The sequence below is a fragment of the Lipophrys pholis genome, assembly GCF_963383615.2.
Source record: "Lipophrys pholis genome assembly, chromosome: 1".
In the NCBI taxonomy this organism is placed as follows: Eukaryota; Metazoa; Chordata; class Actinopteri; order Blenniiformes; family Blenniidae; genus Lipophrys; species Lipophrys pholis.
Window position 1 is genome coordinate 41444647 of NC_137635.1, and position 27641 is coordinate 41472287.

The window sequence follows — 27641 nt, forward strand, 5'->3', positions numbered from 1 at the left end:
GCCATTAAGAGAAAGCAAATGAATAGTTTCGGGTGAATCAGAGGCAAATACTGGAGAAGTTACACAACATGGTGTATTAACTGCTGCAAATTGAAATGCCCACAAAAACTTTAAGTGAGTTTCCAGTGGTCATTTGGGCACATAAATATTTTGCCATGTGAAAATTAATGAAGGCGATAAACAGACTTTAATCTCACAAGTCAGATCAATCTCTCTCTGCAGTAGGCACCATGCTAAATTATTATTATTTTTATTATTAATGAAATGATGCGACAGAGAGGAGCGCTGTAGGTTTGTAATGAGAGCGAAGTGCTTGATTGTTTAGAATCCTCAATGCTCCGATAATGGTGAACTGCATAGGAAGACAAATGAAGGAGCTGAACAGAGAATGGATTTCGTTGTCTCTGCACACATTGCTGGCTTTGTTGCAGATGCTTTTCCGCTATGGCTAAATGGTAATAAATTCAATCCGGCAGGCGTTTTGCATGCACAACTAACAAGCCACCAGAAGATCAAATGGTTTCGAGTTTTAAAGAAGATGAATCCAACTGCGATATGATGTAGATGTAGAGCCTTAAACTTCTTCTACAGCAAACTATCACCAATGTTATTGCTCCCCCCTATATACATATATATATATATATATATATATATATATATATTTAAAATGTCATCTGTACTCATTCCTCCAGCTTATCAAAATTACCCAACAAGAAGAGAAACATCTCAGTACAGGAGCTTGAAAGTTGAAGGATGTGATTATGTACATTCATCTCCGATAACACTGTGAGCCAATTCTGAGGTTATTCAAAAAAACATTACATCATTCCTTTTGTTGAATGACTACAAAAAAAAAAAATATTAAAAAATTCTTTCAGTTTGACTATTTCATCCTCAGCTTGTCCATGTTTGCTCCGTTGCTGTGCAAGCAGAAGAGCTGCTGAGAATTCAATATCACTGTTGAGACACACTGATGAATTTCATTTGAGCTGCTCCTATTAGTTTAGTCTTTATTCAGAAACTCAGAATTATCTATAAATCAGTGCGCGGCCATCAGCAATCAGTATTAAACCATCAGGATTTGCAATCAAAAGAAGTCATAAAAGCACAAACTCGGACTGGAGGCAACTTTGCTCTTTGTCTCCATCTTGTGGCCAAAAAGAGCCACGCTGACTTCTGTCGGAACATTTTTGCACATTTCAGTTCAGAAAAATTAACTGCTCCATTATTTAATGATAAAAACTTCCCACAATCAGTGTTAAGGTCAAGCAGAAAGTGTGGTATAATATTTTATTCACATATTTCATGGAATACAAAGCCCCCAAACCAGTTCCCAACCCACCCCATTCCACAAAGAAAAAAAAAAGTGTGCACATCAGTTCTGGTGGAAACTATTCAAGGTCAACTAAAAGAACAGCTGAGACCAAATGAAAAAAAAAAAAGTATTTTATATTAAGTGTTAGAGTGAATGACTGCAGCTTCATGTGATGTCCGTAGAAAAAAGTATTTCCTCTCATCATGAGGAAGCCTTTCAAAACTAAAGAAAAGTCGCCAAATCTGGCGAGAGTCGGATGATGAACGCGGCTGCAGCCACGACAGCGGAACAAAAAACCAAAGACAAGTTTCCTTGTAGAAAAAAATACACTTCTTTCAATCAAATTTTTCCCGCACAACTACAAGGACATAATCAATCATGTGCAACAATAATTTAGCTTTATGCGACTGTGAGTACAGCCACTTCTATTCTTTTACACAATCTCTTGCTAAGCTGCAAAGAAAGGAATGAAATATTCACCCAATTGGATTTGGGGAAGAAATAAAACATTAATATCAACAAAAAAAAGAAAGAGAGAGACAAACGGCAGAAGAAATAAAACAAATGCCAGGGCTACAAGTGATTATATCTCAGATGTACTAGCAGCCAATCTAGGTCCAATATTGTAGGATTTTATGTTTCAATTGGTTTGGGGGATTTACCAAGTGCTCTTGACAAAACGAGCCAGAACTTTCCCAGTGAATCTGCATAACTGCAACCAACACGCAGATTCCCGCCGACGGGGAGAAAATTACTGAAGCACATTAAGGATTTTTCAGAGAATTGTAACCGGAGGTCTTTTTTTTTTTTTTTTAATCTCATGAACATGAAAAAGACCAACCAGCCTCAAGACACGATGGGATGGTAAAACCACTGACAAGTATAGTGAGTTAAAAACAAACAAAAAAAAAAAACAGTAACATCACTACCATTCAATCCACAGATTTCAATGCATGAAAAAAAAAAGTCCCATTTCATTAGTTTGGTGGCGCGATCGCGCATGTTTGACTCCTTCGCCACCAAAAAAACCCCCCAAAAAACTGTCACAACAATATTGAGATGGATTGTTTGAGCTCACTGTGAATCTTCCTGCTCGCTACACATCAAATCACACCAGAGAAACGAGTTAAACCCAACACGATACAAACAATCCCAGGTTCACGGTCCGAGAAGGCTTCTCTGAGTGCACTTGGTTAAAGCGTCCGCCTTGGTGAACTGTCGGATTGACGTCTTACTTAGCGAAAACCAGTTGTGAGGTGGACACTGGAAAATAAATTTATAAAGAAAACCAGGGAGGAGGGAGGGAAGAAAAAAAAAAAAAAAAAGCGTTTTCAGGATGATGCTTCACCTTGTCAGTTGCTCTTACAGCGAGAACAAACAGGCCGCAGCAGCTTGTGGTCTGTGTTTCCTTCTCCGTTTCCCTCCATGTTTCTAATCCACCGTCCCAACTCCCCCTTTCCCCGGGTCAGGTCCTCATACCATGTAGGAGTTCTGGTTCTTCAGCTTGTCCAGCTCTTTGCTCTGCTGCCTCAGAAACAAGATCCTGCAGACAAGGATGACACATGAACGCATGTCCACTCGTGTGTTCTCATGAACACGATCATGCTGCGAAATGTAGCCGTTCGCCTCACCTCTGCTCCCTCAGCGTGGCTTGAATTTCACAAACTCGGACCAGGGAGCGTAGGTTCTTCATCTCCGTGCAGATCTCGGACATGTACAAGCTGCCCATGTTGTGGATGTCCTCATGCAACCGGGCCGCCTGGAACGACAGCGCCAGCGTTCAGTGATGTTGGCTTTATGGAACCTCACTCACCTCAGATGTTCACCATTAAAAACGAAGGTTTAACTTGTACTGCAAACCCCCCCCCCCCTTTTTATTGGTCACTCAGAAATCTGCGGTTCTCGTGCTGAACAGCGTTACAAGGATAGTGCATACCCGTTCTGGCGCTGTGGTGATGAAATTGCACTCACAGACGTGAGATCCTCGTGAGTAATAAGTTGATGCAGCTCTTCTACCTCTACTGTAGATGCCGAGTATCACTGGTGCTTTCAAACTTGCCGTTTTGAGGTCGACACTGCCGAGTATATGGACAGAGTGCGGCGCAGCAATGTAGCTGGGACTCGCAACTATCATACTGCACAAGTGTGAGAAGATCTCCTGGTCCAATGAGCTATGGCACTGTGGCTTGTTCTGGGAACAAATTACACCTGATCAAACGTGAAGGAAAACGCCGAGAACCACGGTCACAGAAACCATCATCGGCTCAGAAGAGCAGCAATGCAGACGATGCACTTCGGGGGGAAACGTGGCGCTATTGTGTCATCATGCTCAGTGGTGTGGCGTTCACACCAGACCAGCTAAAGTAGGTGTGAATGTACAAACTACAGAGTATCAAACTTTTCAATAGTCCAGGATCACTTTCCAACAGCAGCTTTTATACTCCCATCGTTTCTCACCTGGCGTCCTCCGTGTGTCTTTGGAGACACCCCTGACAGTTTCATGTGTTTATTTAATGATCATTTTAAGTGCTCGTAACTTCGTTTTCATATTTCCCTCTCGTGTAAGATGGTGTTGCCTATGCCCCGTGTAGATAGCAGGAAACTACTAAAAAACAAACAAACATAAACTCATAACAGCTTAACAATTCATACTTTCAGACAGATCATGTTAAATAGTGATCTCACAGTATGTTCAGCTGGCTCTGCAATGTGGAGGATCGTACCTGTTTCTCAGTGTTCTCTGAAGGCCATCCTTGGATATGTCTGATGAGGTTTTCATCAAAATGAGCTGCCAGGGTGGGAGTAAAAGAGCCGGGGGCGTCGGGCTGGGTTTGGCTGCTGCTGGCGGAGGGGACGAGGGGCAACGCAGCGCAGCATCTGTTTGATCCCATGCTCAGAAGCTCCTGGCTGCTGGAACAAACACAACTGTGTATTTGCTGTGCAAACGAAGCCTGGTGCAGATGCTGATTGTGTGAATCACAGGCAGACTACAGATTATGGGTTTGATCAAACAAAAACAAACTAATTAACTTCAGCACATTTGCTGTACGGCAAAAAAGCAAACCAGTTTCTGCTTCATTAATGAACCCCAAACATGATAATACAAACAGCTCATTCGAAGACTATTAAAGAGAAAATCAACTAAGGGAAAAGTCCAGGATACATGTTGCAAAAATGGTTGAGTGATTTGCAATAACTTTCGCTCTAGAAGCTGCTACCTCCTCTGTTGCAGAGTTCGGGGATCTTCTGGACGCTTTTCTGTGGTCTGAGACAAGGAGGCTGATCCTGGTTTCCCTGAAGACATGCTGCCCTGAAGAGGGGAAGAGCAGACAGAAGGAAATTGTGGTGGAAAGCACAAGAGACAGGGGAGTGTGCTGGAAAAGCCACAGCAATAAGACGACGGCAGCCGGAACACAACACAGGAGAGAGGGTGAATCAGGAGAATGAGTCACGAGTGAGGAGGACAACATCTGCTCCTCTTCCAGGTCGACTTTTGTCACTTTCACTGTTGAGGCTTACCCTGCTCTGTGAGGACGTGATGCTGCTGGAGTGCGCACCAACCAGGGATTTCTGGTTGCTCTGCGGCGTGCCGTTCCGCGGTGACACGTACGGCCGGGGCGACGACGCGTCTGACATCAGAGAGACGGGAGACTGACTGGAGTGTTGGGCTGAAAACGGGGGAAAGTCAGATGATGAGTTTATTTTCACCCAAACGTTAACGACGGTTGCCTCCTATGTTCAGCTAGCCTTCAACAACGCATCAACGCTCTCCCGCTACGAGCAGTAGCGTCATCTGCTGTTCAAGTCCTGAGTCTCATATCAGTGTTTCACCGTCACCTCGACTGACACGCGATATTTGGGGACTGCCGATGGAAACGAGCTCCGGCTAAATTCTGGTAGGAAGCATCTTTTCTTAAAAGAATAATGTTTTTGTCCGCGGGCCCTGAAAAATAAAATAAATAAAGGCGCTTCAGCAGCTTGTGTAAAAGGAAAATGGAACATCTTTTGTCCGTCTCCGACTCGATAAATGAATTACCACCAGTATGAATTGCTCCGATTAGAAATGTCTGATCCTGGGTATTTTGTTCACATTCTCTTTTGAGCTCCTGTTGTAGAAAAAGGCCTTGAAACAGATTGCTGGATGAGGACGCTGGTTAAAACTTGTGTAAAGGTAGTGTAAATGTGACGGGCATAGGAAACCTTTCGAAAAAAAAAATTGAAAAAAAATCAATAAAAAAAAAAAAGTTGTGGTAGCAGATGGCGACAAACAGCGAAGGACGGCGTACCTTGGTTGGAGTGCTGCGCAGCTGAGAGCAGAGCAGTGACGTTGAAAGCGGGTCCAGCAGTGAGGAGCTTATGAAGCACAGACCGCAAGGAAGCTTGGGTGACAGCAGCTGCCAAGACTGGAGGAAGGAAAGAGGGAATGTACAAACAAACACACACACACACACACACACACACACACACACACACACACACACACACACACACACACACACACACACACACACACACACACACACACACACACACACACACACACACACACACACACACACACACACACACACACACACACACACACACACACACACACACACACACACACACACACACACACACACACACACACACACACACACACACACACACACACACACACACACACACACACACACACACACACACACACACACGTGAGCGCGCGCAAGGACACACAACAGGTAAGTGCACAAATAAGTTCAGGCCCCATTCACCAGAGAACGGTGCCTGGCGCTACTGAAAACACAACTTTTCGAAAACGCTTCAACTCAGTCTCCGTGAAAACGCCATGATGTGTGTTTGTGTAGTTTCAATACAAAAGCACACAGCAGCACCCACTAGTGGCCCTACATGAAAATCTACGTTGTTTTCAGTGTTTGTCGTTTGCATGTAAACGGACATCGTTTTCTAAATATTCCCATGTAAATGAGAAACGTTTCTGAAACCAAGACCCAAAAACAACTCGTTTTCACTTGAAACATTGTCATGTAAACTTTCACCAGCAATCCATTTTTTTATATATATGTTGTTGTTTTTTCACAAACAACTGAGGGCAGTTAAACAACAAGCACAAAACATGAAATTAATGAAAATATTTCCAAGCGAATATTCAGGTCAGAAATAGCAGAGTGGAGGTGTTAATAACAGGATCGTTACATATCTTGTGTCTTACACTAAACTTTAACAAAAGGCGGCACACCAACTTAAAAGCAAAGCAGCTTGGTGTAAAAATGACTCAGCATCCTCACCCTCGTTGAGTTTGGCCATGTCCATGCTGCCGTTGTTCATCTGCAGCGTCGCTTGCAGCGCCGGGAGGAGCTGATGGAGGAGGGCAGGGTCTTGCAGCAGCGCCGGCAGCGGTGATTGGACAGACGGAGGCGCCTGGCCCGTGGACGAAGAGGAGGAGGAGGATGACATATTGGAAGGGGCGGAGCCTAAAGTGGCGGCAGCAGGAGTGGAATTCAGGCTCTGAGCGGAGGAGGACAAGGAGGAATGGCCACAGTTGGATGCTGAGGACTGGTCCCCTGATGAGGCCTCTGTGGAGAGGAATCAAACAGAATTGATCTCAACATATTTTCGAGTATTTAGAGTACTTTATAAATCTATTGGATGTTTTCGCTCAACATAATGATAAACTTAAGTCCTGCTTACTAGCTGAGGCTTTGTCCTGCAAGGCCTCTTGTCTGTAGTCCATGTCCCTGGGGAAACTGTTTGGCGCCATCTTGACTGGGTCTTTCTGTCTTTGTTCCCTGAAGCAAAGCAAACAGACTTAGAGAAGGAGCGCTCACGGCAAATGTGAGGTTATTTTCTCTTGAGTGATATTCAGCTCAGAATACAGTTCAGTGGCCTTCCAGCGTGGATACGTTGAAATTCAAGCGGGCCCTACCTCTCCAACAGGTCCTTAGGCTTTTCCCACTGGGAGACCTCAGTTCTACAGTTGTAGTAGTACTTCTTTCCAGAGGAGCTAATGTGTTCTGTCCAGTCATCTGCTGGGTCCTGGAGCGGATCAAACACAGGTGGAATAAAGTATCCATACATGCACAAAGTATTTGTTGGCTGATGGGTGTTCTCCTACAAGATTATAAAATTCATATGAGTCCAATACCTAAATATCTCATGAGGTTGGTTTGAAGGGTTTAACTCCCAGAAATAATTAAACAATTAAATACCTGCTCTTATCAGAATATTCTAAAGTTATGTACCATAACGAAATGTCACACTCTAAAGCATTTAAAGCCAGGCTAATTCGCAAACGGCTGACAATGAAAATAACAGACGTCCAGATGCATAAATACAGAGTATAATTATCAGAAATAGTCAAAATGAAAATCCTGGACTCTGATGGACACAGCTGCCTAAAGCTGTCACAATACCACCTGGTTCAAGCAGTTGTAAACTACGTGAACCAAACTAATGCCATGTAGGAATGAGAATCACCACCAGACAACTGACATGCAATCCTAACCTAAGCTTGTATATGCTCTTTTCAGCATATTTGTTGTATTTTTCTTTTTGTTATTTTAACCTTTGGCAGTCTTTTCATATGACTTTCATGATTATATTTGCAGCTAGAATGAACACTCACTATTGTAAAAAAAAGAAAACTGTTACAAGCACCAGAAAAAGTTCTCTAATTGAAGAAGAAACTTGATATTTTGTACACGATGTTGCCAAAGAAAACACAATATTAATTTGTCCATATCAAATAAAGGGCCACACAGTGTCACAGCGGGAGGGTTGTGGGTTTGAAAACAGACGTGGAAACCATGTGAAGTCAGCCAATGAGCCCAACCTGCTGCCATTTCCTTCTTGTGAGCTACAAAGACCAACACAGCACATTTTCTGGGTCAAACACTTGTCAATTTCAGAAACTCCTGCACCTTTACCCAGCTCATGACAGAGTGTTGACATTCCTCTTAAAGCTGCGAGCAGCCACAGCTTTTTCCTCACAGTTTAATCTTGAAGCAACACTGTCAGCTCGCTGGTGCTCACCGTCATTTTTGGTTAACATACCTCTAGTTTTAGAGGTGTAGGATTAAAAAAAAAAAAATGCAGCTTTCAATAGTTTAATTCTATCAATTAGAAAAACAAAGGGGAATTATTGTGTGCAGAGCCCTTTGGGGTTGTAATAGATCAATTTTTTTAATGTGCCACCTCCCCCTTCCATACAAAGAATTTGAATGTGTGTGATGACTGTGTCCCGACAGCATGACAGAGGAGCAGCCAGTCGCCACTTTCGCGTGGCTCCAAGGAAACTACTCCAAACGTGTTGGAGGTGGCCGACGACAACAGTGAAGACAGTGTAGCCAAACAACAGGGGCCCGGCCTGTGCAGGTTGCTTATAGTTGTTTTTTTTTTAGTGAGCGAGGAGTTGGACGACGTGCCAGTTTTCCCAAAACTGCCAAGTGATTGGACCTGCCGAAGAGGAAAAAAAATACCACGACCGCTCGCCCACTTTCACCTACTTCCGGTGGAAGTTGGAACGAGTAGCAGCAGTTCTAATTACTGTATCACATTGTCCAGCCTGAAACAGATCTGGACTTCATAAGGCCCGGGGCCACATGTGGCTCTTGAGCGCTGCTTGACCGGCTCTCATTGGGAAATCCTGAGTCACATGAAAATGACCATAGATGATGCATGCAATTCTGGCAAGTTATCATTTGTTTTATTACATCTAAAATGGTCACATTTTTCACGTTATTGGCCATTATTAAATTTATGGTTGGGTCTAGTACCTTATTGAAGTTGAAATTTAGAAAGATTTTTAATCATCATTTCCAAACACAGTTTGTGAAAGACCGACAAAAAGTCGCAGAGAAAGATTAGCTCATGTGTAAAGCTTCTTGTCCGGGGATAATGCTTATTGAGCCAAATTAATATTATCTTAGTACTGCTACTTTCTCATGGGGCCTTTTGGGAAAATTAGTTGCCGACACCTGGCCTAAAACGCCTGAAAATATTCTTGCTGGGAAAAAAAAATAAAAAAGTGATTGTCTTCTTGTCTCAACTGGAATACCTCTCTTAAATTCAGAATTTTTTTTTTTTAATAACAGACAGTGAGAAAATGCAGGGTGGAACTAATGTTTCACAGTCAGACAACAGAGAGAGAAAGATGATGAGAGAGTGGTTTGAAACTTTTTGAAGTGTATCACAGGGATAAAAAGAAAGCCAGGAGGAGCTTCAGAAAGAGAACAGACAAACTCAGATTTGAGTTTATGAAAAAACAATATCTTGATTATATTCTTGCTTAATTTAAGAAGTTTAAGAACCACTACGACACGGTTAAAGAGTGCCGTCTTTCCACAAATGTTGCCACAGCAGGTCATTGCGATTTCCACTGGGATTCAAACTCGAGTTCTCCACACTCAACGCGATGCATCACCAACCCCTGGTACACTGTGGCTCTTTTATTATCAATGTAACGGGTTATAAACGTAAGAAGCGCAACAGTTTTTATTCCACCCCTAATTTATCGGTTCTAAAATAGAGGGAGGATTATCATACGAGTGCAGACGGCATCTTACCCTGTCTGCAGGCTTGTTCTGAGTCGCATGCGAGTCAGCGCCATGGTGGGAGCTGTTGTTGTGAGAGTTCTCCTGCGGGGAGCCGCTGGTCCCTGCAACAGAAACATTCATCATGCAAGTGCAAATGCACAACGCTCAGCAGAACGCCAAGTCATGAGGGACGGACGCAGCTGCAAAACACAGAAACACCACCCTGCACTTTATTATTCCTGGTGAACCTTATTTACATTTGTCACTGTTAAGTTTTTAGAGTCTCATCTTCATCTTGTGTCCAACAATTTGCTTTTTTTTTTCTTCTTCTTGTATAAAAGTAAGTCATTAGGAGTGTATATTTGTATACAAAAGGAGTTTAGGAACCACTGTTGACCGAATATTTTGCCTGCAGCCTGTTTGAGAAGTCTCTGGTTGTGTCACTGGAGCCAGACTCACCGTTTTTTCCTCTAACTGTGTGAGAGGTTTTTGGCTTGCCGTGCCCCGTGCCGTCTCCCGGTCTGCTGACTGGACTCTCGTCGGAGCGCCGCAGCATCTTGTACGGGGGCGCGGGGTCCGATGAGCCATCGCGCACCTTGTCGTAGCGGTGAAGGCTGCTGGACTGGCTCTTTGGCTGAGATTTATGGGTCTGGAAAAGGACATGTGGCAGACTGGGTCATAAAATACACACTCCAAAAGAAGCGTCTTTCCTACAGGACACTGACATTTTTTGCGCCTTAACCTTAGCTGCCAGACTGGTAATCTCATCCTTAAAACCACCAGCTGAGTAAATAGTTTTCCTGATGGCAACATTCATCAATTGTATGACAAGCTGACAATCCTGTCAAACGAAATCTACTGTGAGCAGAACTGTTCATCTTTTACAATCTGATACAGGAACTACTGGCTAATGTAAACAGTGACGAATCATAGAGTTTGAGTCAGCTAACAGTAGCTAATCTCTCTTCACTACCAGCAAAGCAGAGAAAGTCATTCAGAAATCTAACAATGACGTTACCAGGATCAGACGGCCTAAGGCTTGCGGTCCCCGCTGCTTGGAAAGGTTTCGTATTGCAAAGTTTTTGTTTTGAAAAAGCCAGGAGCAGCTGTGGCCACAAACTGCTTCAGTGTCTGCTGCATAATTCAGCTCTTCTGTTTTTGTAAAATTTCCACCACAAGAATGATGAGGAATAATTTGAAAGGATTCTGGTTACACCTCCAAGACTTTTCCAAAATCTGACTCTGCAACTAGCAATGAAATAGCTTTAGATATGTTCTGATGCCATGAATTAAGACTGTTAGAGGGTATTCAAAGCCTTTTTGCAGATCATAGGTGTGTATCTAGGATTGCATGACGTGATTTAAACTGTACGATCAAATCACAGTGGTCAATACTGAAGTTACACCGATGCAACATCTGTGTATCCCATTAATGACCAAGACTGTGGCGGCCAACCAAATCCTACAAGTTCCCCAATAAACCTCAAATATCTCTCAAAATAACTATGGAGAGTTTTGTTCCATTTCTTGAGTAGCCATGCTTAAAGATGTCTGCTGTTCTTATATCTTTTATTATAACTAACGTCACGCAAAATCTTGTGAGGAACCATGACAATATGTTTATATGAGGAAGAACTCCAAACAGGAAACACCTATCCTGGCTGTGCGGCTATAAGAATGAGAAAGATATATTTGGTTAATTTGATGTTTTTCCAATGGTAACAAATGGTATGTTGCGGAAACTTTAGTCGGATTTTTATTGATCGATACCTACGTCAGTGGACAGTAAACACAAGTGGCTGGTACCTGATAGGATTGTGAATCCCTTCTGTCGTTGCACCTGTTGAAACGAACAAAAACAAACATTAGAGACGGCCAAGACTGCAATTTACAAGATGCAGTCAATTTACACCTCAAATCCACTTTTTGTGGAGCATAATGAGCGAGCTAACACAGTCAGCTAGCCTGGTTAGCTCACTTTGCTATCCTATCAGTAACAGCTGTTTATCCACAAACTGTTACCGACAGAGGAGCATCTTCCTTAAAAACCTCAAATATTAATAAAGAATTTGCACGCAATGTTGACATTATCCGCGTTAATGAGCTAACGGTGCGTTAGCTCGGAGTAAAGATCCGGAACCTGACGCGAACTAACTGAAAGCAGTTAGCTGGATGCTAACAGCTACGAGCTAACGCCAAAACCGGAAAATAAAAATCACAACAAAAAACTCTGGATTAAGTTCTTAAAGTAAAAGGCGTGAACTGGATTTACCCATCGCTGACTCTTGTTGGTTTCCTTGCATACATCACCATCAAGGCCGTGGTGATGTGTGTGTGTATGTGTGTGTATATGTGTGTGTGTATATGTGTGCGGGGGAACCGTGGCCTCCTGTCGGACTGCTCTCGCCGCTGTCGCCGCTCCGCACTCGGTCTCTCCGGCCCAGCAGGTCGCTACAGGTCGCGCTGCGAGCACCAGCACTGCATAGCGGGTGGTCTTTGTTGAAACCCACCCTCAGTGCATCGTCTGACACGGAGTTGGGATGGAGTCGGCCGATGTAGCTGGGCAGGAAGGCAGCGGCTGCAGCAGGAAGCGAAGAGATCGACTCCGGTGATGTTTCAGCCGGAAGTCAGACTCTAGCTCAAGCCTGTCACAATCAAAGAGGGAGGACCCGGGGTTAATGCAAGGCACTAAATAAATAATGTAAAACTGATTATTTCAGACAAAGTACCTCCTGATCACATGAAAATTCAAGATCCAGCCCCCCCGAAAAAATGTCAGAAACAATAATGTACCGCAGAAAATATTCACCGTATATGTTGCTACATTTGGTCATTATAACCACAATGTCACAATTCTTCTTTTAAAATTATAAAAAATATCCAGTGCTGACTTCCAAAATGAATGTTATTAAGAGCCTCTATTTTCATGGAAATATGAAAGTTTCTTTTTTTTTAAATACAGTTTGGGCAATATGTCATCAACTATTTTATACAAAATGTGTGAGATGCGCTTCTTTGTAAATGTCTGCATTTAGGTCAATAATGACTCTCGTTCAAATTATATAAGCACGTGTATTAACGAGGAATCCATATTAAAACAATTAAACAAATCAAACTTAGAATTCAGAAAACTTTTTGCTATTGAAGGCAAACACACCCACAGGTATTGCAAACATATCATTAGATAAATTATCTTCATATTATATTTTCAATTTAAGATGCAACCTCTTCCTGTCATGGAAGTTAAACTTTCCGCTGTTGGTCTTTTACGTTATTTATTTTATTTTATTTTATTTTTTTTTTCTGAGTGTGCTATGTAGACTCTTCAGGACAGACGACACCAAAATCTTTGCTGAAACACAAACAGTCCAAAGCACACCTGGGAAGTATTTGTCCTGCGGGCCACATGTGGACCTTTGATTGTCCCTGACCGGCCCACCAGGGGTCAATGAGAAATCATGAAAAAAAAGAAAAGAAATGAACCTACCTGATGCACGTGGCAACAAAGGCAGCATCATTTTTCAAGCGCAGCTTGTTCTTTCTAGTGAAACATCGTGATGAAGCATTATCAGGCAATACATGAAAAAACATACAATAACTTGACTAATAGAGAGCAGGAACAGCAGCTTATCAAAACCACACAACACTGAATTGTAATAACACATTGAGCAGAATTGAGTAGAGCTTGCTGTTCTTCCGATGTGGCCCAATTTGTTCTGATTAAAGCATACAGGGCCTATTTTATTTATGTGTACAACCTCTAAGTGATCTATGTGGGAGGTCTGCAAACTACGACTCCCACATTGATTCTCCTGCACTGCATCCTGAGACACAGCATGACATCAATTGATGGGCACCCGACACTGAACATAGGTTCTGAGGTAGTCCCAGTCCTTCTCTGTATTAATATATATATGTTCTGATTTCACGAGTCAAGTCAAGAAAAGTGGAAAAATAAATGTGTTACTGAGACAAAAACAAAAACAAAGAATAAACAAACTGAGCACCACTGCTGAGCTCAGATTCACACATAAAGTGTCTGTGTGACAGTTCATCTGTAGACATATGTGGGGAGTGAACTGTCATCAGCATCATGCGTCATACTGTGATGATGCTGTATTGATTGCACTCTGGTGTTATTTAGGTCAAAGCTGGCAAACTGGGCTATTGACTGAACAAGAGTCAGTCTGTTTCACTGTCTCACTGAGTGGATGTTCAAACTCAAGCTCTAAATCTGTGGTGAGTAATTTGGAACTGAGGAATACCTTTTTGTTATTCAAAATGGCATGACATGATCTGGCTAATGTTTGTTCATATATTCATAATTCTTTTCAACTGTACTGGTTTTTAAACAATAAATAATAATAATAAAAAAAATACAGGATTTGGAACATTAGTACAGCTCATTTTGATTTAAAAGAAAAAGTGTGAGCACAGCAAAGGGACCAAGAAACCAAAAAATAACAAATCAAACAAGTAGATAAATAAGTTTATGTTAGATATAAATCATTAAGTTTATTTTAAAGCAGCTTAGGTTGGTTGAGAGTATTTATTTATGTTTGCCGCAGAACAATTAAAATCGTTTAAAATGTCAATATTTGTAACATTTGTTAATCGGGACAAACTAGATTTTGAATACTATGGAGCTCAGTAACAAGGTAAGATTTGTCCTTTCTGAGAACCGTTCACAAAGGAATATCATATATGAGCAACAGGGGGCAGTAATATCTCAGAAGAGACATCTTGAGTCAACTACAGTAGCTGAAAAGCATTTTCCTCTATTCCAGTTTTCTCAATTGGCATTTTTACTATGATAAACAAACAAACAAATATCCAGCACTCAAAAAAGCAAAATAACTATTTAACTTTGTTTTTTTCCCCCCCATTAAGAAGGCTGCTTATCAAAGATTAGCCAAGGATAGAAACGGTTGTGTGGTTTTCTTCACATATATATCCCACCTCTCGCTCGGCAGGCATGTGGAGGCTGTGGTAGTCTGAGATGTCGGGTACAGAGCCTCACACTGACCGCGAGGAGGACTACAGGTTCCTCCACAGCATGCTGATGGAGAAGAAGCTCCACCTGCTCTTTAAGGTGAATCGCCCTCAAAAGGTTACATTTACAGCCCAACCTTCTCAAGTTGCTATGAAACAAGTAAAAATAAGGTTTCTGAATGTTCCTGTTTCAGAAGGATGACTGCAGAGGGGGTTGATGATAATCATGTATAAGAATAATAAACAACCATCATTGATGCACTGATTCACAAGTGTCACTTGGTCAGATTGATGGAATTTCTATGCTTTTTGATTCACTTATGGCAGTTTTATCGAGATCAGATCATATTTGATCAAATTACAGTTCAGCCCGTGTACTAATCCATTCACAATGATTATATAAACACTCGTAAATGTGCATTTCTAAGTTATTTCAATGGAATTTGGCCGAAACTACTTTGCTGCTGATATTTTTATTCACATTTTTAGGTGTGGGCTCAGGAATCAGTGCTTAAGACAATGTTGGGTATGAAACATTATTGATCATGCTACTACGTTTTGGCATTATTGATTTAGCAATTAGTTAATCACATTATTATTACTATTACAATAGGTGTTATATTAATGGTTATTATTTAACTAACGTAATGCTGAAAACATGAAAGATGTCAAAGTGTGAGTAACTTTAGGATGATTATGAGCAAAAATACTTTGCTTTTTCATTACTCCTGCTTCTTTTATATTCCTATTATTAACCTTTAGTTGATAAACCTCCTAATTGTAAATGACTGAGGTTACCTCAGTACAACTTAATGAGGCAGTCTAATTAGACAGACCCACGCAGTGAAGAAACACAGCTCATGTGTGACAGCAAAACTACAACACTACGTCTTCATTAACATTATAAGGAATACATGTGACTTCAATTATAATTTTCTGAGTAAATTTCCAGCAACTACTGAAGTCACTGCGTTACTCTTTCAGTCATTTGCACAACGCTGCCAGCAGCAGTGATAGTATTTTCTATTTAATAGCGGCTAAAGTTGCAGTGATTGTCTTTTTCCTCTCTTCATTATGTCCCTTCCTCAACCTGACAGATCCATGAGCGGCTGAAGCGTTTTGAGAAGCTCGGCCCCGTCCCTGTCCTGGAGCACGCTGCGAGTTTGGTCTCAGATGTGAGTGACTCTGTCTTTAAGTACATTTGCAGACAGAGAGCTTTTTTTTTTTTTTTTCATGATTTAAGTGGTCTCCTCTTTTCTGCAGAAGACCTTGCTGTCACACAGAAGCACGAGCGGAACGTGCAAGTCTTTTTATCTGTGAACTAATTTATGAGAAGTCGCCTGAAAAACTCAGTCACCTCTAACAGTAACAATGGAAATGACTTTTTTTTTTTTTTTTTTTTTCGTACAGAAGATATTGTTTTGTGTCTGTTTGCCAAGGGTTTAGTAACTCAAGACAGTGCTGAGCAACAGACTGTTAAAATCGTTTTGTGTGTAGTCTAAAGTTTCAGGTTGGAGGAATACAATTAATTTCAGATTTAAGAAGAAGTGACAGACTGCTCCCACTTCCACTTTGAACCAAAACAACACAAGCAGTCTCAATTTCCTCTGGAGGTGCATCATACAATATCACATCCCCCATTATGATGTGAATTAACCCTGTCCCCATAGATATGGGGGAGTGCAGCGCCCACCTCCACCTTCTAGTCAGATCAGTAGGCTTATATGCATTACATATATTAATGTCATGATGGTTGTACCAGAACATTTCTCTCATATTCACTACAAAAATGTGATGAAAAAGTCACAGACATGATGAAAATATTTGTGTGAAAAGACAGATTAAAATATAAATGTAACTTACGCTTTGTCATCACAGCAATCTCGTGAACAGAAAATATCATTGACGTCATTGCAATTGCAGGTCAATTGTGTTTAGGCACAAAAATAAGGTCAGATTAAGGTAGACTGTGTATTCTCACTTTGTTAATGTCATGGCGTCTGTTGGGATTCTGTGGATGTTGAACCCTTGGGATGGATTCGTGACCTGTAGAGCACAGCCATTTGCTCAATGTTCACATTAAAAGCTCCACAATTCTCACTTGGATGAAGGATTAATAAATGATTATTACTTTATTTACTTATAATTTGATCTAAATTCCCTGTGTTTTAACTTCCATTCTTGAATGATGCACCCATCCGGCAGGAAAACCTTATCTCCCCTCTCTCTTTGTCATTATTGCACCAGGCATTACGGTTACTCTCAGTTTCCCTCAGGCCTCACTATCCCATATCTATCAGTTTGATAAAGACTGACAAGTCGGATTTGCATTTAATTGGCTGACATCATTTGAATCTGATGCTTACAAAGCAGCACCTTTCATACCTGTCACCGACCTGTCATTCCTGTATTTTCAGTCATCCACCTGTTTCACTTATTCCATTTTGAATCTTTTCCCACCTTCATTTCCTGATTTTTATCCCTCCTGTCCCTGGAGCAAAGTGTAAAATAAGCATATTGTTTTTACACTTTTTCCTTAGAGGATGTCCATATATTCCACTCTCCAGCCTGCCATTCTGCATCCTTTCTGTTAACGTTATCACTCCCCTTTTCCGGTCCTGCTGTCTCTGTTTTGCTCTCTTTTATATTTTTCTCCACAGACCCTATATACAGTGATTCCTGCCATTTTTCTATAGTGTCTCTCCCCCGCATTGTCTCCATCTCCTTTCCTTCAGTCTTTAGGCTTCAGATTCAGTCCGACAGCCTCTCTCTGCCTGGCTTAAATCATCAGGATCTGCTGGAAGGGCCAAACTGTGGTTCTGTTTCCCCTCAGAGAGGCTTCTGTATGCTCACAGTGGAAACTAATGACCTTCATGCATTGTGTCTCTGGAGTGTGCCTCGACATCTTGAAGCAGTAGAAGTCATTACTGTAATATGCTTGACAAGACAGGCGACTGCACACAGTCAGCCGCTGCCTCTCGGCTTGCCGCGGACGTTCAAGGCTGCTCTGTTTTCTCTGTCACCACAGCTGTCGTGTAGCCTTGAACACGTGAAGCTTTTTATTTTTCTTTCTTTTTCCAACAGTGGCTAGAGACACACAATCAAAACAGGAACATTGACAAACAGCTAACAGGAAGAAGGGAAAAGGTCAATGAGGTCATATGAAAGTGAGGGTCACAAGAAGAAATGGACACAAGTGATGACGTACAATTACAAATATGAGCTGAACCTTTTTCGGTTTCCCCGCACATTTCTCCGTCTCTCTCTTGGCTGCAGCCTTGATCAAACCTGACTCAGTCCATGTTATAAATGTATTCCACTAATTATATAAAACATGGCCTGCCTCCTCATCTCTTTTTCTGCATTTCCAGTTGGCAGAGGAGCTGGTCTACCAAGGTTGGACGGATGAAGTCAAAGAGCTACTTGCACTCTTTTCAAAAGCCCATTTTAAGGTGAAAACAATTTCCTCCCACGCCGTCTGAAGCCACCCTCACGTGTGTCAACCTAAACGCCCTGCCAGCCAAGATATTGTTCCAGTCATACAACATTATTTCTATTAACTGAAAGCGCCATGCTTTACAACATTAGCTCAACAGATTGTTTTCAGACTGACAGTTTAAAGAGATGATCAATAGCCAGTCATGGACAAAAAATATACACAAGCACGCTCCACACTGGGAAGGAGTGCAATTTTCTTTTACTGTAGCATAGCCTGTAATTACAATTTTCTTGAGCAGTTCATGAATCCAGAAAGTTGGAAGTCGGAAGTTGTTTCTTTGCTTAACTCCTGCTCCAATTTTCCTGTGTGAGAGGATCAATACCAATAAAAATGAACCCACTTGTAAAAAGTGTACTTGCATGTTCAGCCGTTTTTTGCTCACCGACACTCTGATCTGATCTGAGAGGGCAATTTCCATACAGTCGTGGCTCATCTGAGCCCTTCTGAAACCGTTTCGGCGTCTAAACGGACCACATGCATACACACTACGCATATAGCAAAGCTTAGAGCTTTTTGTTTGACATAATCCGCTCGTATATGATTCACACAAAGTGACAAATCAATCCAGCTGTGAATTTTACTTAAATTGATTGCACCTGATCATTCTGTCTGAATGGCGGTGCTGACACCCGCTAACCACACGAGCAGTGGAGCTAATCTACTCCGAGGTTTTGTTTATTAGTGTGCTGGACATTCATGGAGAGGCCCAGACTACTCAAACATGTTTCCTTATTTCAGATCTGCTGACAGTCAGTTTTTCACACACACACACACACACACACACACACACACACACACACACACACACACACACACACACACACACACACACACACACACACACACACACACACACACACACACACACACACACGCACACACACGCACACACACACACACACACACACAGCATATGGTTTTCCAGTGAGCTGCAAAAGTCACTTTTTTTTTTCTTAATGAGGAGCCGCAGCCAGACGACAACCAACAGGTTTGTTTAAACAGCTCTAATGACCTGTTTGTTCTTGGCCACAGCTCGGGAGCTCACACATACTTATGAGATGATATTCTGTAAATGAATGTTTTTTTTTTGTTTTGTTTTTTTAAATCTGTCTCTGAAAGTGGCCAGAGACACATTGCTCACATGTTGGCAGCCTCTGAGCAGAGCAACTGTTGATGGATGCGGGGGACAAGTGGAGTGACTGACAGATGGATGGACTGACCATTTAATTGTGTTTACCCTCTCCTCTCATTCTTTCATATTAGAAAGATACATTTATTTTTGTTGTGTGGAAATTCATTCATGGTGAAAGACTTCCACTCATCCAGAATATTTGGTTTTCATGTCATCAAAGTTAATAAAAAAAAAAAAGTATAAATATATACAAATATATATATATATATGTGTATATATATATATATAAACAAAAAGTTAAATCAACAGTCTGGGATTTGAAAGGAACTCAGATCAATCCTCAGACTTATGCGATGTTTGAGCTGTGCCAATGTGTGCAACTGAAGCCGTGCTTGATGTGGGGGGGTTACTTTCAGGTGGCCCAAAGGCTGGTACTATACTCCAAGCTAAATATAACGTGGCTTGTTGGTCCTGAAGGCCTCTGACCAGAGTCAAAAGAGTTGCATTTGGACTAAGTTGCTTCACCATGTACAAAAAGATTGGCCAAACTGGTTGGAATTTTTAGAAAGCCACTCTTTAAAGCCACCCTCAGTTAGTCATCCATGGTTGGCCCATTTATTGGAGCCAGGATTCCATATTTCTAAAGTCACATTTAATCATCTTTAAGTTAACCAGTCTGTCGAAAGATGTTACCTGCAATGGTAAAACTGGTGACAGTTGTTCCTCTGCATGGCTTAGTTGAAAAATTATACCCTTATATGAATAGTTTCGAAGTGAGCACATTGGCTGAAGGTCCAAGTGTGGAATTTGGCAGCAGCTGGACGACCAACAAGTCTGTTTGTATTATGTTTGGAGTTTCAGCTGGCCTTCGACACTTTCAGAAAAAGACATTTCATACTAATTTGACGACACGTCGCCCAGTCCACAGACAGAATGCTAGAATTCAAAGTGACATATATGAACGCTGATCAGAATCTGCTCTCTGTTTGATTCACAGAACTTCCTCTATGTCCATGATGCTGTTGCTCAGAAAGACTTTGAACCTGTTTTGCCACCCGTACCTGACGATGTACTGGATGAAGATGAGGATTCGGTCAAAATAGTCAGCTTGGTCAAAACCAAAGAGCCTCTGGTCAGTATCTACTGTTTAGTAGTAAGATTCAGACCGATACATGTAAACTGGGAAGTCATGTCAATCATTTAATTTCTGCACCTGCATAATTGTAACCATAGATTTGCAACCTGATTTGAATATCAACAGTCTAATAAGAAACAAGCATTTGTTGGATGAGCAGATGAGCTTAGTATTTGGGCTAAAATTTTCAGACCTTCTCTGTCAATGTCAAACAATTTCCAGCTTTTTCACTGACTCTGCTGCTTATCCCACAAATGCATGTTCATCATAAATGTGGCCACATATAAAAGGATAACGAAGGGACTTTCCAACTGATTTATTAAGAAGAAACACTCACAGCAACTAAATATTATCCAAACATACAACATCTGATCAATAAGTTGATATCAAACAAAATCCTCAGTTTGTTTTGACTGAAAAATAGGGCTTTTTTATGATTGGCACTGAGAGACTGCAACAAACTTGCCTGTTATTATTCTACCTACCTGGTCTTAAAACAACAAAACACACAAAAAAAACAAGGACAGATCCAATCACTTTTAGGCAGGACAACCATGAACAAGGGAAATAAATGAGTAATTTGTCCAGAAACAAGAACTGACACAACATAATGAACATGTCCAAGATCCCCCCCACCCCCCCCCCCTTTTTTTTTCCCCTCTTGGGAGTGAAGTTATATCATAGCTTGACCAAGGTATAACTGCGAATAAGTGTTTGATATGAGATGACAGGAGACCTCAGCAGCTCTGTGGGTCACCTCTACGCCTGGGCTGCAACTCTGGGCTGCTTTCTTCAACCAGAAAAATCACAAAGTCAGTTCTTCCATTGTCACTGCCATGTGTCTGCCGCGACCCACATCATTATTGTTTTGTGTCACCATGTGTTGTGTAAGCATGTGTGTTCACAGTGCAGGAGACCTTTCACAGTAGCACAGAAAAATTAAAGTGGTCGGGAGTTTTGTATTTTTGCATTCTGATGCAGATCAATTCATTTTTTATTTATTTTTTTATCCTAACTAATTTATGTAGTGCTACTATAATAATGTGCTTTTTTCCTGATTCATTAGAAATCACTGTCACTCACTTCTGAACATTTCCTGGATCAGAACACACTCAACAAAAACTCTTAACTATGTTTGCTATTTTACTGATGTCTTTTTAAATTATCATCTGCATGTGGCTTTAGAGCTCAACGGAGTATGATGATGATGAATAACAATGAGGCAGACTATTAGTTTATTGGAAAATAGCAAAAGTATTCTCAAATACAAAGACCAAAAATTCCACCAAAAATTCCTGCGTCCACATCAAAAACTATTCGTTGGTTGTTTGAGCCTGGGGTAGTGCTTTCCAACAAATTTTAGTGAAATCTGTTGACAGGTTTTTGAGATATCCCCCTTACTAAATGACCACCAGTGCCAAAAATGTAACCCCATGTGGTGATAACAGGCTAAATGTATAAATATGATTTGGGGGTAAATATAAGCATAATTTATCTGATGCTGGCTATCTTTTCAGTGTGTGTGTGTGTGTGTGTGTGTGTGTGTGTGTGTGTGTGTGTGTGTGTGTGTGTGTGTGTGTGTGTGTGTGTGTGTGTGTGTGTGTATGCATTAGTGACTGAGATTCCAAAAGGCACTTTGGACAAATAATGGAGAACATACTTTTGTATTGATCCCAAAACTAGATTGGAAGGGGACTGACCTTTCTCTGACACGCTCTCTTTGATCGATCCAGCATGTTCCCGTTTTCCAGACAGCAGGGTTACACCCGAGCATGAGCTGATTGTAGTCAGCTACATAAGATGCACTTTCCATTGCGATTTGCTCCACATCAATAACATCTGTTGAAAATAATGCTGATTTGGGTAACCTTTTCCAGCGCTCTGTGTGTTACATGAAGGCAGCCGGCTAAATGGTCTTGATACAAATAACATTCGGTGGAATGAAGACACTCTAAATAAGGAGCTCGTCTGGGCTGTAATCAAAACAACATGTTGTTTCTGCTCTGCATCCTTTGACCTCTGTGCCTTTCTACACACTGTATGTCCATTCTTTCCTTCACCGCTAACGGCCATCCTCCAGGGGGCAACGATAAAGCGGGATAAATCCACTGGGGCAATTGTTGTGGCGCGGATCATGAGAGGAGGGCCTGCCGATAAAAGCGGTAAGCTGATCAACTCTGTGCTTTGTGCATTAGACGAATAAGGATGATCCACAAAAATGTTTCCGAGCGCTGTATTTGTGACAGATTTCCATTTGTTTATTATCCAAAACCTTGAAGGTCTCATTCATGAAGGAGATGAGCTGAAAGAGGTGAACGGCATCTCTGTGGAACATCGAAAACCAAAGGAAATCCTTCCTCTCCTGGTTTGTCTCATTCTTGTTGTTTACTTTCAGAAGTTTAATCCTTTTTTTCTGGGTCAATTTGATTCTCCGCTCAACTTTATCATCTTAAGAAAAGGCTGTATGTTTTTTGTTGTTATGATTGTCGTGAAATCACATAAAAAGACTAAAGTCAACAACAACAAAAATTGTCATATTAAACTTACATTTCAAATTCTTCAACATATCTGTCATGGTTGTACAATATATTACCTGATCAGGATTTTTGTTTATTGTTTCCTTTAGGCTATTTCCTATGGTGGAATAGTCATTTAGTGAAACAGGAGCAGCAGTAAAGTCAATAAGAAATGATCTAAATCAGTTTGAGCGTTGTTCTACCATAGAAGTAATTCACAGGTGATCACAGATGTAAAAACAAGGTGTTTTTGTTGGGTTTTTTTTATATGTACTCTGGGAAGTATCTTGAGAGTTATTAGTAGTTTAGGGACTATGATGACACTAAAAATATATATATTTAATCAAATTTGTTTTTCAAGAAGTCAGTTGCTTCAACATATTTAGATTCAACAGATGCCTCAGTTACCTTCAACCGATTTTGATCTAACTTTACCTCATGAAGTGGGATGTCTTATTACTGGTTTTATCTGTATCTTTCTAACAAGAAGCTCAATGCGACTACAGAAGGTTTCCAACACTGTTATGTCAGAGAAACAAATGAGCTCATGTAATTGTCCTCACAGCATCGTTGACTTTATACGTCATCCAGTTGAAACTTTTTAACTGTTTATTTTATGTCGAAGATTATTTGTTGAGTTGAGCGACACCACACGACAGAAAATGTTCTAAGGTGAGTAATAACAAAAGGGAGTTAATGGGGATGGAAAGGTGACAAATAAATAATGCTTATGATTGATGAGGGTTATAATGAACTAATTAAATTCTGTCAAACAAAAGTAGTGAATCCTATTCAAAACGGAGACATACCAGAAAACTTAAAGGCCAAGCAGAGAATTTAATTGATTCCACTTCAAAAAAAAAAAGGATAAACTTTGAAAGCAAACAAGAGCCATGACCAAATGGCCATTCTCTGTGTCATCCCTTGGCTTTTACTTTCGCTCTCTGATGAACTGAAAACACCTGGGGAAAGAAGTGCCACATGAAAAGCCCACAGCGGCCTCAGAGCCAATAAACTAATAGAAAAAAAGAATCTTATTTCGTGTTTACTGAGGAATTCAGATTATGGTTCATTTGTGGTGTTACAGCATCTCATCACTTAATATGTTTAATAGAACAGCAAACCGTTTCTGTTCTCGTTATTTCTGTGCAGGCTCGTTCTGAGGGTGAAATTACATTCAAAATAATCCCTGCATTTTCCAAGGAAGAAGAGTCATCTCTCGAGAAAAAGGTAATAAATAGTAGCCTTCACAAATAATAATATGCCTCGTCGGTGATACTGTATTCGTGTGCGATGCGGCTGCAAAGAGAAAGTTACCCACCTGGTTTCAGTATAAATGAGATGAAATCACTGGTATCTTGTGCGTTTGGTTATATTTTGTGCTTTTGCCACAGTGCTGTCACTACCGCAGCACGATTCTCATGCAGTCACTTCAGGTCAGACCACCAATGACAAAACACCAACTAAGTTAACTACAATTCACAGCTTTTATCATTTATCCACTTGATTGCGGTTCAATTTAGCATTAACAATGCATGTGTACACCTTGTATGGAGAATTTCCAGCGATCTTTTGTTTAGAGGGAGTCATAGGCCATCACCGCGTACCCCGAGAGGATGTCTGAGCTGGAAACTGTTAGTGCAGGGAGCATTTGCTACGCATTACGACAAATTGATTTCAGTGATTGTGGTCATTTCTCAAAAATGACACCAACACATGCGAAGCAACACCAGACGAAGACGTGCCAGGATACAGAAGTTCATGAAGTTGCAGTGGAAAAAGAGAAAAATGGATAAAAAAAAAAAAAAAAAGAGGTGCATTTTTCCAATTGTCACCAGCTTGTCTGTTTTAGAGCTGCAAAAGAAATTAGACGGCTTTCTTTCCTCAGCTGTTTGTGCGGACTCTGTTTGATTACGATCCGGTGGAGGATCCGGCCATTCCATGCAAGGATGCCGCAGTGGCTTTCAAGATAGGCGACATCCTGGAAATAGTGAGCATGGAGGACGATACGTGGTGGCAGGCTCGTCAGCTCGGGGACAGCGACAGCCGGGCCGGACTGATCCCCTCCCAGCAGCTGCATGAAAGGTTGTCCAATAATTTCTTTCACACCTCAAACACAAAACTCTGACATTTTAACTCAATAATGTCCTCCCTGTGGGTTTCTACAGAAGAGTTGCACTGCGGCGACCGAAAGCTTTGTTCAAGCCCCGAAGAGTGAAACCACCAGCAGGTGACCAGCCAACATTGTCCATAAACTCCCAGCACCTGAAAAGCGTAAAACACTTTCCAATAAACACATTAGAGGTCCTTCAGTGTTAAGCTGAGGGGTGAAAGGTCAAGCCGGAATGTCACCGCCAAGGTCAAGGTGATGGGTGAGCTCGGCCGCATCCCCAAGTACTAACGTCTCTTATTTTCTCCACATGCGCCGCAGATGAAACGGAAAACGCTGTCGGTTCGTATTCGGTTTCAAAAACTCACCTTCAGTCTGTCTGACGTGATAGAAGACGCACGTATATGTTAAGTTTTTGCTTGAAGTTTTTATACTTTAAAAATATAGATTCCAAAGAATATAGTCATATATTCTAACCAGGCTTGTTTATCGTGTGTAAAAGCTGAACTGGCCTGCATCAGTGTGTGTGAATTCTTCACATGCAAGTTATGCAAGCGTAAGGTATTAATTTTATTTCTAGATAAAAAACAAATATTGTTACAATTTCAAAGCTAAATATACATTTTCTTTGTTGAGTCATATGCTAATAAGCGAGTATGTAATATCATTTTCATTCATCTTTTCTCTCCTCCCGTCCTTTTTTCTTCCAGTAACCGAGGATGCAGACTACAGAGCCATAACAGGGATCCACATTGGTGAGATGTTTGACTCTTAAAATATATCCGCTATCATTAATCTACGTATATCGATATCTAATTGAACACGGCAGCTCACAACAACACAGATACTTGACTTTAGTAACAAGGATAGGCCGAGTAATCAAGACTGCGCTGCATTTATTGCACAAACCAGTTGAATCAACGCTGCAGTTTCAAGGTTCGGCCTCGGGGGAGAAGAACTGTGGTTTTATCCGCCCCTTCTTTTTAATCTCACAGACTGGATATGATGGGTTTGTGCTAGTTGCGTGTCTGCATGGTGGGATGTTCGTAGGGAGGCGTTAGTTTATGGCTGATTTTTTAAAGAGAATCCCTTCGTCTGTATATGGCATGGTAATTACAGATGTTGCATTATATCATTTCTGAGAGTCATATGCATTTAATAATACGTATTTCATCTTATCTCCGTCCAAGCTCCACCTGAGGACGACGTCTGGGTTTTGTGTTCCCTCTTTTCCTGGCCTGCTCGTTCTCCGGCTGCATGTAGAGCAATCAGAGAGTATGAGAATAGAAGAGAAAAGATGCAGAATCTGACAGATTATCATTTTCTTAGAATTGCTGTGATTAACTTTGTTCCCCTTGAATCAGTGGTTTGACATTTTGGGACATAATTTAGTCTGCTTGGTGTAAACAGTGAAAGGAGAGAGAGGAAAGGAAGTTTAAAAGCTCAGACAAGCTGTTTGCTGATGTTCGTTTTTTCCTATTTGTTGCGCCTTTTTTTTTTATAGAGGCCCTTATGAGTAAGGTTTGTGGTAATACTTCGTATGTGTTTTTGGTTACACCATTTTATATCTTCAGCCTCTTTCTACACAATTTTTTAAATGACATAAATCCAAAATTGATGTGAATTGAAGATTTTACTAAAGCCGATGAATCGCCTTGAACTCATTTTGTCAAATCTCATCTGCTTCTGGTTCAAAAACGGTAGTCAGAGCATTTCCTTAGGGTTTGTTTAACTGCATTTAAAAAACAAACAAACAAACAAACAAGCACAACATCTCATACAGCACAGAATAAAATTACAATATTGCTGAACAATGCACATGGACTTCAGCCATAACTCATTGTTGTGATCAAATGTCTCAATGAACCATTTCCCAATTTTATATATTTTCTCCCAAACATCATAACCAAACTCCCTCTGACAACCTATTTCTGAAGTTTACGTGAACAGCATTTCTTAAGCAAATAAGACGATAAAATGGTAAGACAAACTTTATATTTTTTGGTAAAGACATTTCTAAGGACAGACTAAAGTTAGTGCAAGTAGTACTTTTAATTTATGAGGTTATTCAGTGAGTCTGCATGAGACTGATCTGCATGTGTGTATGAGCGCAAGTCTCCAATGGTCATTGTAGGGACGTGATTGAAACTGAAAGAAACTATGAGAACTCTGCGACTCACTGAATCTTGAGGCAATGGCAGGTTTTGATATTGGTCAATGGTTCCGGCTCGGTTAGAGTTGGATTAAGGGCTTGGGCTAGGCAAGTGGTAGTTACGTTTAAGTTTAGAGTGAGTCTGCTGACAATTGATGTAAGTTCACTTAAAGTCGTCTGAAGTGTTTGTGTGTGCATGCAGGTGCGTTACTGGCAGCTTCAAGAGCCTCGGTCAGCTAAATGCAATGTGATT

At 41.1% G+C, this 27641-nt stretch overlaps 2 protein-coding genes across 7 annotated transcripts in view; one reads left to right on the forward strand and one right to left on the reverse strand.

The window, feature by feature from the left end:
• Window positions 1-1266: 1266 nt before the first annotated feature.
• LOC308116114 (WW domain-containing adapter protein with coiled-coil-like) lies at window positions 1267-12488 on the reverse strand. Of its 6 annotated transcripts, none has more exons than XM_080474110.1 (14): window positions 12125-12488; window positions 11659-11692; window positions 10312-10501; window positions 9883-9974; window positions 7245-7354; window positions 7010-7107; window positions 6607-6894; window positions 5602-5718; window positions 4835-4983; window positions 4534-4625; window positions 4039-4222; window positions 2947-3074; window positions 2795-2858; window positions 1267-2578 (listed from the first exon to the last, which is right to left on the reverse strand). In XM_080474110.1, the coding sequence occupies exons 1-14, from the start codon at window positions 12163-12165 to the stop codon at window positions 2474-2476; spliced, it is 1692 nt and encodes a 563-aa protein (XP_080330236.1). In that variant the 5' UTR covers window positions 12166-12488; the 3' UTR covers window positions 1267-2473. The 6 variants fall into 6 exon arrangements, 5 of the variants coding, with proteins under 5 accessions (XP_080330236.1, XP_080330235.1, XP_080330238.1 ...); XM_080474109.1 differs by having other exon boundaries at window positions 4039-4225; XR_013935751.1 differs by having other exon boundaries at window positions 2535-2578; window positions 2664-2858; window positions 4039-4225.
• A 2363-nt stretch (window positions 12489-14851) lies between these two features.
• The window catches only part of LOC308107950 (MAGUK p55 subfamily member 7-like), a gene marked incomplete at its 5' end in the record, with an annotated part of 28976 nt that continues 16186 nt past the window's right edge, over window positions 14852-27641 (forward strand). Inside the window, 11 exons of the mRNA XM_080460561.1 lie at window positions 14852-14944; window positions 15942-16019; window positions 18216-18296; window positions 20473-20607; window positions 22691-22772; window positions 22890-22975; window positions 24279-24356; window positions 25015-25211; window positions 25295-25356; window positions 25558-25578; window positions 25947-25991. Of these exons, the coding sequence (XP_080316687.1) occupies window positions 14852-14944; window positions 15942-16019; window positions 18216-18296; window positions 20473-20607; window positions 22691-22772; window positions 22890-22975; window positions 24279-24356; window positions 25015-25211; window positions 25295-25356; window positions 25558-25578; window positions 25947-25991 (958 nt within the window). The remainder of the gene's footprint in view (window positions 14945-15941; window positions 16020-18215; window positions 18297-20472; window positions 20608-22690; window positions 22773-22889; window positions 22976-24278; window positions 24357-25014; window positions 25212-25294; window positions 25357-25557; window positions 25579-25946; window positions 25992-27641) is intronic.

Bases quoted from the DNA above. Each gene is read 5' to 3' on its own strand.
- LOC308116114 (XM_080474109.1), bottom strand. From the start codon at position 12,165: ATGGTGATGTATGCAAGGAAACCAACAAGAGTCAGCGATGG. The intron at 6,895-7,009 runs GTAAGCAGGACT...TCCTCTCCACAG, and splicing joins GCAGGACAAAGCCTCAGCTA to AGGCCTCATCAGGGGACCAG. The intron at 4,226-4,533 runs GTAGCAGCTTCT...TGTTTGTTCCAG, and splicing joins CGAACTCTGCAACAGAGGAG to CAGCCAGGAGCTTCTGAGCA.